Source organism: Canariomyces notabilis, assembly GCF_033297395.1.
Source record: "Canariomyces notabilis strain CBS 508.74 unplaced genomic scaffold N656scaffold_10, whole genome shotgun sequence".
NCBI classification, from domain to species: domain Eukaryota; kingdom Fungi; phylum Ascomycota; class Sordariomycetes; order Sordariales; family Chaetomiaceae; genus Canariomyces; species Canariomyces notabilis.
In genome coordinates this window covers 551218-566743 of record NW_027041832.1, presented here as the reverse complement: position 1 = coordinate 566743, position 15526 = coordinate 551218, and the positions used below count along the sequence as shown (strand labels likewise).

Genomic DNA, 15526 nt, shown 5'->3' with positions numbered 1-15526 from the left:
CGATAGCTTCATTCTAGTATCGCATTCCCAATGGCGACGTGTCCGCTTACGTCTCAGCTGGGACCTGACCGGAATGACTACCTCTGTGATCAACCAGCCTGGTTGCACCATTTTCCAGCTCCGCCTTGTCGACAACTATTTCACCGGATCTCAAGGTCCATATGGGAAGACCAATGCTCAAGCCCGTCCGAACCAAAATCAGAGGAAGAAGGCATTCCCTCCCTTAGGCACTGTTCCCAAGCTATCCCTCTCCTCCACAACGTGGACAGAACCCAAGAGACTGCATCCATATTTTTGTTGTAGTTGGCTGCCCCCACAACGCCCTTGCTATAGTGAATGCCTGCATGATGCGAACGAGTTGGTGGCCCAGATGATACCTAGATTATAGTTGAACCAAATTGTGAATCAGTTCGGTAAATTTATCGCAGAGCCGTGGCCGCTCTTCCTCATTGTCCTCCAACTTGCTCAACTGTTTGTTGATCTCGTCGAGGAGTCTTTCCAGCTCTTGCTCAATGTCCTCGAGAACCTCTAATTGCAGCTCAGCTTTCGACTGATCAAAGGCTACGCACCAGGTGTACCAGGCCATGTACTGATCCAGGTTCTCAACATCCCTGCCGAATTTGGCAAGATCCGCCGGCTTGGGACGATTCCAGTATTGACGTTCCAGGCCAGCTATCAGCAAATTCAGAAATGATTGTATCTGAGTCTCGGCGTCGACATCGGCATTACTAGTATCAAACTGCCGGACAAACTTTCCGAATTCAGCAAACATTTGCAGCGACTTTTTATGCTCAGCCAAGGCTGAGCCGAGCTTAAGGCTGCACTGATGGAGATGCTGAACCTTCGCATGTATAGTCCTCAGCTTGCTCTCGATGATGTCATCCATTGCGTTGGCCGGATTCCTACCGACTGTTCGGTGCTCCCTTGTGAGGAGATGGTTGTGGTTAGCATGGAATACCAGTTGAGGTCTTCGACTTGGTAGAGAGGGCTTACGGAATGCTTTCTGCATTTGTCGATGGTTCCAATGACAGTCAGGTGGTTGCCGATTGTCTTGTTACGTGTGACAAACTTCAAGTTGGCTTGTCTGACGCGCTGGAGTTAGTTCAATTGCTGCTGTGACTCCGGGTTCAGGCAGTGCGTAACTACGAAAAAATGATAAAATTGATACTTGCCTGAGAATCGGATATCGTGATTCCTTTGCCCCGGCGGTTTTATTATCGTTGCTTGATCGACGTTTATGTTGGCGGTGGCACGGGCAGTTTCCAGGTCGCGAAGGGTTGGGCCAGTCGAACTCATTTGGTTGCCTGTTGGAGGAACTTGGAAGGAAAAACATTATTATATGTGGTGGAAATATCATTCTGGATCACCCCCGTGAGTAGAAAGCTAACTCTGTTGGCAGAATAAGGCTGACCTTTCATCCGGACCTCGCTGAGCTTAGAATACAGTAAATGCCACCTGTCATAACTTCAATAGTTCAGTCTACTGTACCTTTCTTTTATGTGTGGACATCGTTAAATATCCCTAAACAAAGCCCCAAGAACAAAACTGCTGTGTTGAGGCGGCTATTCCATGACATTGCCGCAAAAAAGCGGCACCATTCAAGTTGCCTACCCACCAACATCAAGGCCATCATAAACCTGCTTTCCAACCTGGTCATCTAAAGCGGAGATCCAAGCATATTCATTCAGAATAGCTTGGGCATCCTTCCATTTCCTCACCCGGCACATTGTGGCGCACTTTCGCAAAGCCGCTGTCAACCATGCATCTGTCGAAAGGTCCCAAACCGAAACAGCACCAACAAAATACAACCAGAACATCATTTGCGGCGCCAGGTTCCCGGTAGCCATGATACACGTCTTGTAGGCATCAGGAAACTGCTTATACAGAGGCCGGACGTCCTGCCACTGCAGGAAGACATGGTAGCAAAAGACGAGGAGCCCTTGTCTCACCACCTCGCCAACCGACTTCTCTGCAAATCTCATGCGAAGGAGGCGGTATGTCACGGCTACCATTGTGTCGTGGACTAGTTCCGGCCGGAGCAATCGGTGCGTCTGGCGACCTACGTCAACAAGCAAGCAGAAGCGCCGAATCACCCTCCAGGCAGTCGCTAGATCATCGTCGTGCACGGGCAGTGAAGTTCCCTCCCTTGAGATCATGTCATCATTCAGGATCAACTTCTCCGGATATGGTGGCACGTTGTGAGCGTCAAATAAGACCGGATCCTGACCGCCAAGCAGTGCGATGCTCAGGTCGCATCTTCAAAGAAGGTAAGCAATGAATCCAGCAAAAGCTCTCGTTACCGATAGGCACTAACCTCAGCATCTCGGTCCAAGCTCCCGTGCCCTTCACAGCCTCGACACCGCCCCTGATCCTCACCATCTCCGCCAAGCCGAGCATGTGCCTCCTCGCCTCCATCGCATAGCCGTTGAAGTGCGCGGCGCTCGCCAGCTTGACTACGGTGGCGATGGTAAAATCAGACAATTTCTCCCGGTCGTTTCCATCCCCGCGAAGACGCTGCCGGAGGAGCGCGACACCCCTCTGGAAGTGCAGCTGCGCCGCGGTATTCACCCCGTCGGGCCGCCGGCGCAACGCACGGTCAATGAAGCACTCGACCGCGTAGGTGGTGATATGCAGCAGGGGTGCGTCCTGGGCTATGGGGAAGAGGCGGTCCTTGCCTGACCCCGACGTGGGGTAGTAGGCTACGAGGGAGAGCAAGGGAAAGATGATGCGGGTTGCAAAGGTTGAGACTGGTTGGAGTGGTTGGATTAGTCGGGGCGGATGGACGGCTACTAGTGACGGTTGACGGACATTTCACCACATTGACAATCATCTCGGACTCTACCTTGTCCGCGAACTCGATAAAGGAGAAGTCGGTGCCCACTCGACGTGGGATGGGGGCCGCGTAGCGAGATAGGAGGTCCTGCCTAATGTCTTCGGTACTGAGCGGTATGGCATGGGTGCGATATGCCGGGGCCGGTGGGTTCTCATGCTGCTCCCGCCGCAGTTGACGTTTGCTCGGCCGGGTCCTGTTCTGCTTTTTGCCGCGCATTACGTGGCTGCGGATCAGCCTGCGCGTGGCCGCATCGGCTTTGTCAGCATTGAACGATACGATAAAGGGCATCATGATGACGAGACTGGCATGGTGTGCACCGGCAACGCGGACGAGTTCAATTTCATTTTCCAAAAAGAGGTATGACCCGCGAGAACGCAAGAAGTTGAAATAAGCTCCGTGTTTCGACAGGGTTCGACGTATGCTGACAAACCGCACATGGCGAACGCCAAGACTCAGTTTTGTTTGCCGTTTGGGGTTTAGGCTCAGCCGCGACTTAGACGGCTGCTGGTTTCCCAAAATGGAGAGCAGCCATGAGATCCAGGAGAAGCTTCATCTATATATGCGTGCGTCCAGAGCGATGGAAGACATGGAACTACCCAACTACGCAACTCCTTGATCCAAGCACTCACAACTCATCCATCTAGGCACTCACAACTCGATCATCTAGGTTCTAACGCTACACAACTGAGTGACAACTCGCTCATCTTGCATCCCATCACCAATACACCACCCACGCTCCATGGCTTACAAGACCAAGTCCGTCCTTGTCACAGGCTGCTCTGCCGGCGGCATAGGCCAAGCCATTGCCTACGCCTTCCATCAAAAGGGCTACCACGTCTTCGCCACCGCCCGAACGCCGTCGAAAATCCCATCGACTCTGTCCAGCGCGCCCAACGTCACCGTTCTCGAGCTCGATGTTTTGTCCTCGGACTCCATTGCCGAGGCGGTTCAGAGCGTCTCCGCCAAAACCGGTGGCCGGCTAGACGTCCTCGTCAACAACGCGGGACAAGCCTCGGTCATGCCTGCGCTCGACGTGGACATTGACGAAGCCAAAAAGATCTTCGACCTCAATTTCTGGGCCCCTCTGGCCATGCTGCAGGCTTTTGCGCCGCTGTTGATCGAGGCACGGGGGTGTCTCGTGAATAACACTAGCGCAAGTGCCGTGTGTCCCTTTCCCTTGATGAGTGAGTCTCTCCTCTCTTGGCATCAGCGCTTGGGCGTGTGCTAATTAACCCTGGGGAAAGGCGTCTACAACGCCTCCAAGGCCGCCCTGGCAACGGCAAGCGAGACTTGGCGCCACGAGCTCACTCCCTTTGGCGTACGGACCATAACCCTCATCACCATGGGCGTCAACACGGGTTCGTTTACCAGGCCTGGGAGAAAGCCCACTGTCCTGCCGGAGTCGTCGCGGTATGCCGCTATCGGAGATTTTGTCCTCGGCATCCAAGATGGGAGGATGCAGAAGGGGGCCATCTCGCCGTCGGAATTCGCTGCCAAGGTCGTCAGCGAGGTGGAAAAGGGTGCATATGGGACTGTTTGGGCTGGCACGCAGGCTTTTATCGGTCGGCTGATGTTTTGGCTGTCGCCTCAACCTGTGTTGGTGAGTAACTCCTCTCAAGTTCCCTGTCTCTTGTGTCGCAGACTCGCATCTGGGAATTGATGCTGACCTGAAGAAGGACATGCTTGTCCAGAGCATCGTTCCGTTTGCAAAGGAGATGGCCAAGGCTAGAAAGAAAGCGGATTGATAAGATGAGACACAGCCTTGCTTGGAATTAACGTCGGTCTGCTTGTGTTTTCGATGTGGCTTCTCGTCAGATGTAAGATAGCCAAGGTGTGCTTCGCAAGGAGACAACAGGATAATGCGAGAATCCCAAGTTTCTGATGAACACCGTCGGCCCACAACACCGTGACGAGTCCAGTCACCTCGCCTGTTCCCAGACGCTGCCGAAGACATCAAACGCGCCCCATTTTGGGGGAGTCTGATGGTTTAAGAAGTTGCTTGGGGCTTGCGCGTACAGGACCTTGCCTATGAAGGTGGGCAAAAGAAGAGAAAGTTGGGTCCCAACAGTTGAATTGATCGGTATTGGACAGGGTTAGGGTCCAGTTTGTCCGCTCTTACTAGCGATGCTCAGTGAGGCTTGGCACAACCTCATTTGCTGGGCCCTCCACTGTGGGGCTATGGGGCCGGATCACTCCACCCGAACTCTGCTGGTCGGTCGTCGCACGTCCAGACGCATCTACAAACCCCCAAAGCTCATGGCGCTCGTTGCACAATTGCGCATCCTAGTGCTTGAGGGTCAATGAAGCGGCTTCTTTCTCACCATCACAGTCCATGCTCGAAACATATGGCTGTAGGCGTTCATAGAGCAGTGGGCCAAGGCGGATACAGGGCAAAGTTTGCCTAGTACAGTCTAACCTGCACATAACAATTAGAGGCATAACGATTACCTAACTTTGACGATCAAAATCGTGAGCCCATCGCTATATATATGGGGAATTGCAATTACCTGTCTATTAAGATAATCGTTAAGGATTTCTGCTGAGTAATGCATACAAGTCGTTATAGTCAGTGGGATCTTAGGACCCCTTACTGCTCTGAAAAGGTACGTTGGTACCCCCTGAGACAGTATTTTAGTGGTTGAGGAGGGCGTTATGCCCCACAAATTCCCTTCTTGGGCAAACTGTGGGTACCTCTGGATAACGATAACCTGGGATCTCTACGATCAAGATCTTGAACCCCGGCCAATCGTTATGTGCAGGTTAGACTGTATTTCGCCTGGCAGACAATGCCTCCAATGCCTCCACTGTCGCTTAGGATCCCAATTTTACGACAATGGAGCCGGGCAATGCAACCTTCCCTTTTAAAAGGGGTTCTCTTCCCCACAACAGTCGAGATTCTTCATCTGCCAGTTGCCCTTTCAGCCCAACCCCCCCCCCAAACAAACCCGGCTTTTGCCATCATTGCAGGTTCTGCGTCTTGTTTAACCTCGGGCAGCATGCACCTTTCTGCCCGGGCAGCCGGGTCCGCTGTGGCCTTGCTAGTCTGCCTTGGGCGCCTCGTCGACGCTGCAGGCGTGCTGGAGTTCGACTTGGTGTTTCCACGCATGAACGAGACATATGCGCCCACGGACTCATTTCCTGTCATCTTTGCTTTGCAGAATGCACAGCTCGCGCAGTACCTGACTCCTTCGTTCAATTACTATATTTCGCACCTGGCCTCGCCTGAACCTGAGCTGGGCAACCCGTACGACGGCGTAGTCCACGGGAGACACAACCTCACGTACCTGAGGTGGACAACGAACTGGACAAGCCTGAACGAGCCGTATTTTGTATACACTTACTTCAACAACTTTACGACCCAAGGGCGGTGGCGGATGTTATGGTCGGCGACGTGGTATAGTTGCAACGTGGACGCCTTGGGCAAACCGGGGACTGATGATTATTACAACATCCCCGTCATCTTCAACACATCTGAAAAAGGGGGAAGGTCGTTCGAATTTACCATTGCAGATGGCGGGCAGGCGTTTGATCTTGTCGCTGCCACAGCCAACAACGCTACCTGCCTCTCCAAGGAATATGGAGTAGCCATCAACGTCACGGACCGGATGATGGACATTCCAGACATAACCACTCCGGACTGGCACGGCGGTGATTCGTGCATAGTGTTGGAATCCTCTCTCCCAATGCCGACGCCAACCCCTTGCCGGGTTGCCATCGACTCGGCGGTTGCCGCAAGCATGTCTGCCGCTAAGCTGTGCCACAGGCAGAACCCACCGGATGGCTGCCCGTCAGAGAATGTAGGGCAGCGGCTAGCCGTTGCGGGCATGGCTTGCTTAGCAACTGTGCTGGGATCGCTCAGTTTCTTCTTGGTGATCTAGACACACCCTACGGGGAGTCAAATCATTCAATCGTCTCAGCAAAGAACAATATCAGTGCACTGTTTCGCGTCGAAAGCTTCCCCATTCATGATGCCATGGACATAGCACTCGCCCACAAGCTGCCAGCACCCGTCAGGGGCAGATCGCAGCACAAACGGCACAGCTCCGCCCTTTAGTATTACGATATGGTCGCCAGCGAGAGCCCATGCTGGCGCTAGCCCAATGTATCCTTTTTCCGTCCGCACCATGGTCCGCCCGTCCGTAAAGTCGAATCGGCCGGCAAATCGCTTGGCCGCAGCAGGAGTCGTCGAAAGAAAGGCCTGAAGTATCCTGGATGCAATGAACAGTTTTGGGTGGTTGATATCAAACTCCATACGGGCAATAAGCTGGTCCAGTCGGTTCGCGTCTTGCCATGCGTAATACTCTTGTCGATTACTATCCTTCTCCGAGGGTGGGCATCCAGCGAGAAGCGTCTGCCAGAAAGCATCCTCGATGGGCTCACCATTCGCGTACACGTGCCATGCTGTCCCGTGGATTGGCACGCAATTTCCTTCCACTCAGCAACATGCTTGCGTGCCTCAATCGGAATTGCGCCATTCTGAGCATGGACTCATCTTGCTGGTCAGAAACCCTCAGCTTTGGAGCGCTGGGATGGCTCGAAACCGTCACGATGGTATCGCATAAGATACCCTCGAGGAGGAGACGCCCGGCCGTTCTCACAGCGGGTGATATCCTTCGGCCTTCATTGCGTTAGCTAAAGAAGCCATGGCCGGACAACAAGATTCTGCGACCCCTGCAAGCTTGTTGCAACATGTTCGTTGGGTTGGACGAAAGCCTTAATAGGGAGCTTGAATCGGGACGGTTTGTACTCTGTATAGTGTAGGCCCTACACTATAATCAAATCAAATTCAAATCAAATCAAGTAGAACCTTCCGAGTTTCAAATCAAATAGGCGCCTTCAACTATCTTTTAAATCAAACAGGTTTACTATTCAAGTTCAAATAGTTATACCATAAAATTAGTACCAATCAATAGATCTCAATAAGGCGAACACAACGCACTAATCTTTATCGAGATACAGCAATTTATAGTAGTTTAAAGTGGTTCTAAGTTAGCCTAGCGCGAAGAGTATTAACCTATAGACAGAAATATCCAATCGACCACTTAGACCAGTAGGCGCATAGGCGCAATTAAAGTACATATCTATCAATTGATTGGTTGTAGCCCAGCCAATGTCACTAGTGGAGCCCTGTAAGAAAGCTAAGCCTAATTTGGCTAGCGGTACGTAGCGCCCACTGGTCTGAGTTCTGAGATAACTACTAACTATGGCCCTGGTACACGCTTTCTCCTGGCGTTTTCCGGTCATAGCGACAGGGATCAAAGTGGGCAGGGACCCACCGAAATCAACGACCTCAGTCATAGTGACTCAGTTGATTCCTCCAACAGTCTGTACTCTGTCCACTTGCAACTCGATTTCCAGCATGTTCAGGTCACATCGCATACAGTAATGAGCTTACAGAACATGAAGATGTATGAGAAGGTGCCCAATCTATGATTTTTTGCCCGTTGGTCCTTACAGTGCAGTGGTTGTCGTACCCACCGCAGGGTCACGCTGGACGGAAGAAACTAACAGTCCACTCGCGCGAAAGGGCTGCAGGTTCCGTCGAACGGCCCTGGTCGAATCCGTCGCTGGGAGGATGTGGGCTCGGCTGACTCGGGGTAACTTTCGAGGCCAGCCGTCTGCGGCGGCCAAACCTACCCGTCTTCACGCGATCCGGATCCATCGAACGAGCCTTTGAGTTATTCGCGAATGGGGCGGCCGTTTGCTTCTGGATCTCGATGACAGCCGCAGGATTGGCTACACCCATCGTTGTGTTGCCTGAATCAGCCATGCTCCCATGGTCAACGAGATCGGCGGTGGGATTTCGCGTGTTTTCAAACGTTTCGGTGTTAAAAATCCCGTTGAACTTCGCTTGCCTCGGTGGTAAGCTGCACTCTCGCCAATGGATGAGAACGCTGAGATTGCAACGCATTGGCGACAAGCTTGTCACCGGAGCTGGGCAACAGAGCCCATCGGCCATCAGCAACATCGGGTTGGCTACCGCCCGAATGATCTTCGCGACTGCCTCCACCGCCACCGTTGTCGTTATCTTGCTTCCGGGCATACCACTTCCTGAAGAGCAGCTGGGCCCGGGTGCTTACCGAGCCGAGTAAGCCGTTGCCTTCGAGCGAGCTGACAACTGCCCTTGCAGTTGCAGGCAAGCTGTTCAAGAATTCATCGACCACTTCGGGTTTGACGGTCTCGATGTAACGAGCCTCGATCTTTTCCCGCTCATCGGGTGCCAACTCGAATTGGAGCAACGCGATGAGTGCCAGGTGACGCACTATGTGCGAGGGCAGCAGAAGTCGATCCGGATTGCCGTCCACCCAAGCCTCAATGTCGTGGAGGGTCTGGCTTATATTTCCGGACGCGCTACCGTTAAGAGCAAGAATTTGTCCAACCGCATCGTCGATTACTGGAAGCGCTACGCCCCGCGCTAGATACAGCTGCAGGATTTTCTCCGCCTCAGTGTGGCCCTTGGTCCGGAGCTTGTTGCCATGAATAGCCTCCGAGTGCCATGCCCACCAGCCAATGTTCCAGTGACGGGCTTTGTCCAATCCGGTCTCCCCGAGCGACTCGTCGACCCAGCATCTTTCGAGCATCATCGCAATAGTTGCGATGGAGCACCAATCCATATCCCTGTCACCATGCCCTTGGCATTGAACTTGGCTACTGCCTGGTTGTACGTGTTCTGGAGGTTGGCGTCATCCATCCTGCTGACGACCGGCGGCGGCAACGCGGGAGTCCCGTTGTTTTTCATCGCTGTCTTCCCGTTCTCCGAATCATGTTCTGTGGTGGGCGCCGCAGCCGCAGCCGCCTCTTTCTTCTCCCTAACCCTAGCGGCATAAGGTTCGTACTCGGGGCATGTGGTTCCATCGGGGCGTGGCTGGGTGTACTTCCGGTGAAACTCCTGGATAGTACCTCCAGTGCTAGAAACTGTTTGTCCAGTCGTTAACAGATTTAGATACCCCGATCATACAGGCAGTGCTACTTACAGTAATAGAGCCAGAGCGTAGCATCAAGCTTGCAATGCAGCTCGTCGGCAGAGAGAGTGTCATGGCCAAGATTTTCAAGCTCTGCTAACATTCCCGGCTCGACCTCTTCATCGAGCCTACCACCCACGGTACCGGCATCGATGTTCTGCCCTGACTGGATAATTTCCCGAATCACGGCGTCGCGGCGAGCCTGGGATGCAGCTGAGAGGGTTGACCGCCCCATAATGATTGTCGATCGGGCTGTAAGGGACAACATAACAATCGGCTTGAAAATACAAGAGTGACTAGGCCAGAACTCTTGGAAGGATAGTAATCAGAGATTCCTACACCTGGCTCGTAAATGGGATGAAATCTCCACTGAATTTGGCCAACACAAATCACTTTCCACCCCTCCCAGAATGATCAAGCAGAAAATTTACAATCCCACAATCCTAAAGAGAAGCGACCGACGACTTGGCAGCAAATCTACAAACTGCCATCTTCAAAAAGAACTCGGATCACTCCATACTATTTCGAACGAAGCACAGGCTCGACTGCTTTTCTCCTTCCTTTCTCCAAGACAAAAACAAAATGAGTTCTAGTTTCGCTGGTCAGAATGCTGGTGGTAGCGGCGGCGACGGCGACGACAGCAGCCCTAAACGCAAGGCGACCGACAACCCCGGCGATAGCCAAGGCAATGTCAAACGTACAGGTCATCTCGAAGGCCATCATGTCGGCCAGCTCCCGCTCTCCGCCTTCATTGCTCAGGCGGCTGCCTGTGCATCGCCATCCCAGCTTGTGTCACCGCCCATCGTCCCATATTCACTGCGATCTGAGCTGCGCGAAGCTTTTCGTGTCGAACTAAAAGCCTATCGACAACATTTCGAGGCAGCGACTGCCGCCATTATGGAGGAAATACGAACCCTCCAGGGTCGTGTTGAAGCCGGACGGGCTGAGCTGGCAATGTTGCAACTTGAGCGCGACATCGCCAAGGACGATGCCCATGCTTCTGGAGAGAGGGCACGCTATGCAGAGGAGCAGGTTCGAGTTTTGGATGACAAGCTCCGTACCGCAGACGCAAAGCTCCGAGCCGCAGGGGAAAGGCTCGGGGCCTCCGAAGACGGCGAAAAGAAGCTCCAGGAGAAGCTGCAGGTCTCCCAAGAGAAGTTGCGGGCCACCGAAGAGAAGCTTCGGGCCTCCGAAGAGATTTACAAGAAAAAAGCCATGCTCGCCGAAGAGGAGACCAGGGTTGCAAAAGAGGAGACCAGAGTGGCAAAGAACGAGACTAGGGTCGCAATGGAGAAAGCCAGGGTCGCTGAAGGAGATACCCTAACCCTCAAACTTGAAGCTCAGAAGGCTGATGTCCTCCTTTCGGAATCCGCTGAGCTTGTCGAGGGGTTCAAGGACCAGATCAAGACGCTGAAAGAGGCTCGGGAATCTGGGCTGAACGCGCAGTCCGCTGCTGAGAAAAGGATGCGGGGCGCCCAGGATAGGGCGAGGGCAGCCAAGGAGCAGCTCGAGTCATCCAAGTCCGAGATCTTGGACCTTAGAAGCCAGCTACAGGCCGCCAAAGTGGCTTGCCATGCTACCGAGAGGCAACTTGGGGGTGAGATCCAATCTCTCAAAAGGACGTTAAACAGGGTGGAATCCGAGGCCGATGGCTATCGTGATGAACTGCGGAAGATGGTGGCTATGAACGATTCGCTAAAAACATCTTTGGAGGAACAGAAGAAGCGAGCCAAGGAATTCGCTTTACCTCCAGAGATGCTGGACGACTCAGACATGTTCCGTAGGCCAACGCCCAAGCGCCCAAGGCGGGACATCTCGCTGGAAGTCCATCCTTCATGGAAATCGTTTGCGATTTTGCTTTACCATAACCTCATGGACATTCCCGTCAGTCCAAATGGCGAATACTCCGATAAAGAGATTGAAGCGCATATCCTCGAGGCGGCAGCGTCGGAGCAGGCAATGCAGCGCCTGTTGGAGCTCTGCAAGGCACCGCCCTGGCGGGTCGATGGAAAGTGGTACTGTTTCCGCACAGCCGTGCTTAATGGCACCTGGAAGAGCTGTCCGAGCCACCCGGTCCCTACTCCCTGCACCCGTCACTCAAACTGTCTGCAGATTATGCGACAGCCAAGTGGCCACGTTACCTTCAAAGTAGTTAAAGATAGCGCTTAGCAGGTGGGTGATTTATTGAATCGAACTTGGTGACTCTGCAGTCAAGGAGCGAGCTAACAATTGGCACCTACCACTTGACTAACTCACTCCACGTTCTAGGAATTGGGGCTGAAAGTAAGAGAGGAATCAGGCTATCTCGTATGTTCTACGCGAAGGTCCATGGTTCGAATGGAAGATGTGACTCTTTGGTAGCGGCACTTAAGAATTTCTATCTAGCATATCACTGCGTTGATTGCAAAGGAAATGTCGGCATATCCCAAGGATTAGTTATCACATAAAAAGAGACTGAGCCCCATGGGGTGCAAGGTGCAAACCAAATAAGTTCATTAGGCACTTAGTCAAGCAATCCTGTGTGACTAGTCATTTCTATATGTAAGCGCCCAAAGATCCGGAACTTTTATTTCGCCCGTGGGCCAGCCCGGTATTATAAGTCCAGCATACGGGGGTTCATCGGGGAACCAAGGCCTGATGAAGGCGGATGTGCATGCCCATATGACCCGTCGTGAGATGTCAAATATGAAGTATTCCCTGCATTCCCTGAACCGTGGGCTACGCAGAAGGCCGATGCCAAAATCCTCGTAAAACTTGCCCTCCTCCCAGTCCTCGCAGTAAGCGGGGATTGTATCTGCATCGATCGCGAGAGTCAAATCAATGCACCAGGAGGAGTGTTTCATGAGCTCGTCTCGGAGCCGCATGCACTGCGCCTCGAACCTTGACTCCTGGGGAAAGGCGTTCTCGAGCAATTTTGCTGTCTGCCAGGCAAGCAACAACAAGATGTTGTCCGAGTTATCCCGGACGCCGGCGGTCACGGTCTCCAAAACCAGCAGGAGTGAAGAGATCGGTACGGGTCCATCCGCCAGCTCGTCAGCCAGAAGGCTCATCAGTGCCAATGCTCTGTTATCCCAGATCCCGGCGTTGAGTACGGCAGCCAAGTGCAAGCAGAGGAGCAGAGGGCCGCGCGCCACGGGGCTGCATTGCTCGAGCCCTGGGTTCTGGTATATCTTCCAGATGGCCCGAGGCACGGGTTCGCGAGAAAGCGGCGTAAGGTCTTGAGCCGCCTGCAATGTTTCCAGCCATTTGTGTGGGGTCAGTTCGATCCCGGTCAAGTTGGCACAGAACGTGGTGGCGATTCTGCGTTCGTCGGCGATCGTGCGCTCTGCTTCCTCGCACCGCCGACGCAAATCCTCGACCTCTGCTGTCTTCTGCTGAGGTTGGCTGGCAAGATCAGCGGCCGTTTCACGCAAGTCGCTCAAAATTTGGTCCATCTCTTGGTGTTGCCGGCCGACATCCTCAGCCTTGGCCGTCATCTGTCGCAGCAAATCCTCAGCCGTTGCCACCTTTTGCTGTAGCTGGCTAGCAAGAGTGGCGGATTTGTTATGCTCGTCGCCGAGGTTTTGTTCCATTTTGTGGTACTGACGGCGCAATTTCTTGATCTCAGGTATCTTAAGTTCTGGTGCAGCCGGACTGTGAAAGGCAATGGAAGAATGTGGCGGTCTTTCGTAGTTGGAAACGGGCCTCGGTCAGTTCCAGAGTCTCGATCGGGAAATGTCAATGTCTGATTCACGAGATGCGATGGGTGTTGAGAATTTTAGTCAACAGAAAGCCTCGTAAAATCCTTGGTTTGCTCAATGTCTGGAAGAGTGAAGGGAAAGAGAAAGGTTGGTTAGCTGTCACAGGGTAAAGCACGCAACTTCACTCGCAGCTGTAGGTAATGTACCTACCTGAGGTAAGTTGCCTTGTCCTTGCTGCTAGTGATGCGCCTTTACTTTGAGCTTGGAGGACGAGATTGGAACCGTTGGTAAAATATGCCCAGACAGAACAAGACTCCAATGACTCTGGCAAAGAGTTGCGAAACCTAAATGCTTAACGTTAACATGAAAGTCGAAGTTGGGATGGAAATTTCGCTTGATTCTGCCAACAGAATCCGCTTCCTGACCTCGACTGACCAGGAAATTCTGCGACGCGTATAGTAAGGGAGTTCTCCCCTTTCTCCTTCCCAAGAAGTAGAAGCAAGAAGAGAATTTGGCTCGCCCAACCCTTCCCTTACCATCACCAACTTAAACTGTGATCAAGACCACCGGCAACAGGAATCGTGCGCAACCACCATCTGAGTCTTCAAACTTGACCACAGCGAGCAGGTTTTAGCGAGTCACAAACCGAAGCTGATTGTAAATAAATCACCTACCCTTTCCCACACACTCTGAGCGCACTTGAGGAACAGTCAAATCTGGAGTCTAACCGGGCACTATCCACACCAGGGATCGCATCGCAAGCCTCCCTCAACCATCATCCGCATCGACCTTCACCTGAACTTTGATTGATTACAAAAATGGAAGAAAAACAGCTGGCCGAGTTTTTTTTTTTTATTTTTTTTTTTTTAGGGTTGCTGTTTGTTCAGTCCGCACTGGCGACCGCATGGCTCACCAACCTGCTCTACATTCCCGACACGTGAAACCAGGACGAGTCGAAGGGGAACATCAGGTTAGCAATCTGTTTTGCGAACATTGACGATATTGTCATCGACGATGAAAAGGAAGCCATATATCTTGATGGTCTGGAGATTCGTGGTGACCTGCCTGGCGCGTGTGCCTTCGCGCTGGACATAATCAAGCACAGCAACGACGGGGCACTGGACGCCTATTGCACCACGATCATCGACGGTCGGGTCTTGGCCTCAGTGTATCGAGCAGCTGAGGAAGACATTGACCTTTACCGGAACGACTTCCGTGGGCCTCTCGCTAGCTTCTATGGACATCACGCAAGGGTTATCTAGAATTTCCGATAGAACAATTTAACTTTGTTCAATCAAAACGTATCTTACGCGAAACTGAGGTAACGTACTTGCATAGCGAGCGGCCGAGCATAGCGAGTGGCCCACTTTTCTCTGACCTCGATTACTTTGTATAAGTCAGTTCTACCAAAACGCCATTCATTAATTAAAATTACTAAGAATCGTTATCCTCAGACGTCTCACTAACTACTTGACAAGTTCGCGCATTATGGCCGGGCTGCTTGCAGTTGCTACAAAGCCGAACGTGTGGCTTAGCGACGGTTATACAACCACCACTCGTGGACGTTTCCTCGCAATCCTGACCACCAAGTCCCCGGTCGCCTATCAAAACCGTCGCCTCTTGCAAACTAAGTGATCCTCTGTCCTGCAAACGCGTTTTTCTGGTTCTGCGTCGCTTGCTTAGCCGCTCATTTGCCGTACGAAGCTCTTTGGTCTCGGCTCGGAGCAACACCATCTCATGCGCAAATTTCGAGATGCTCTTCGCTTGCAAGTCGATAATGTCAAAAATATGGGTGGGGGAGCTACCTTGATGGTGTTGAATTTTCCGCTTAAGTGTGCTGGAACTCAGTGTCGCTTCGTGCGCATTGGAGGGTGTCTTGGGGACCCAAGATGTGGCTGCTCCGGGACGCGAGCTCGGAGGAGATGGGGTGATTGGCTTAGGGTCGAGGCGAGAAATTACCGATTCAGGGTCGAAAGAAACGAGGCCGGCTACTCTGAAGCCTGCTCGTACGTTGTTCGCCGTAACAGAGGCGTTGAATGCCTTGACAAACG

General features: G+C 52.7%; 6 protein-coding genes across 6 annotated transcripts; 3 read left to right on the top strand and 3 right to left on the bottom strand.

The window, feature by feature from the left end:
- Positions 1-1394: 1394 nt before the first annotated feature.
- Positions 1395-3124, bottom strand: N656DRAFT_829115 (uncharacterized protein; the record flags this gene model as incomplete). The annotated part of the gene is made up of 3 exons (XM_064818571.1): positions 1395-2256; positions 2315-2747; positions 2809-3124. The coding sequence occupies 3 exons, from the start codon at positions 3122-3124 to the stop codon at positions 1608-1610; spliced, it is 1398 nt and encodes a 465-aa protein (XP_064670428.1). The 3' UTR covers positions 1395-1607.
- A 271-nt stretch (positions 3125-3395) lies between these two features.
- Positions 3396-4665, top strand: N656DRAFT_79288 (short-chain dehydrogenase/reductase). The gene is made up of 3 exons (XM_064817122.1): positions 3396-4017; positions 4078-4433; positions 4510-4665. Exons 1-3 carry the CDS (start codon positions 3573-3575, stop codon positions 4576-4578), a joined length of 870 nt encoding a protein of 289 aa, XP_064670427.1. The 5' UTR covers positions 3396-3572; the 3' UTR covers positions 4579-4665.
- A 1061-nt stretch (positions 4666-5726) lies between these two features.
- On the top strand, positions 5727-6776 carry N656DRAFT_845040 (uncharacterized protein). The gene has a single exon (XM_064819177.1). It carries the CDS (start codon positions 5830-5832, stop codon positions 6709-6711), a length of 882 nt encoding a protein of 293 aa, XP_064670426.1. The 5' UTR covers positions 5727-5829; the 3' UTR covers positions 6712-6776.
- On the bottom strand, positions 6747-10030 carry N656DRAFT_798040 (uncharacterized protein; the record flags this gene model as incomplete). Its single annotated transcript, XM_064817711.1, has 5 exons — positions 6747-7234; positions 8471-8683; positions 8763-9403; positions 9478-9748; positions 9808-10030. 5 exons carry the CDS (start codon positions 10028-10030, stop codon positions 6747-6749), a joined length of 1836 nt encoding a protein of 611 aa, XP_064670425.1.
- A 347-nt stretch (positions 10031-10377) lies between these two features.
- Positions 10378-12231, top strand: N656DRAFT_768403 (uncharacterized protein; the record flags this gene model as incomplete). The annotated part of the gene is made up of 3 exons (XM_064813622.1): positions 10378-11943; positions 12064-12102; positions 12181-12231. 3 exons carry the CDS (start codon positions 10378-10380, stop codon positions 12229-12231), a joined length of 1656 nt encoding a protein of 551 aa, XP_064670424.1.
- An 89-nt stretch (positions 12232-12320) lies between these two features.
- Positions 12321-13464, bottom strand: N656DRAFT_845037 (uncharacterized protein; the record flags this gene model as incomplete). Its single annotated transcript, XM_064819176.1, has 1 exon — positions 12321-13464. Exon 1 carries the CDS (start codon positions 13365-13367, stop codon positions 12321-12323), a length of 1047 nt encoding a protein of 348 aa, XP_064670423.1. The 5' UTR covers positions 13368-13464.
- Between the last annotated feature and the right edge of the window lie 2062 nt (positions 13465-15526).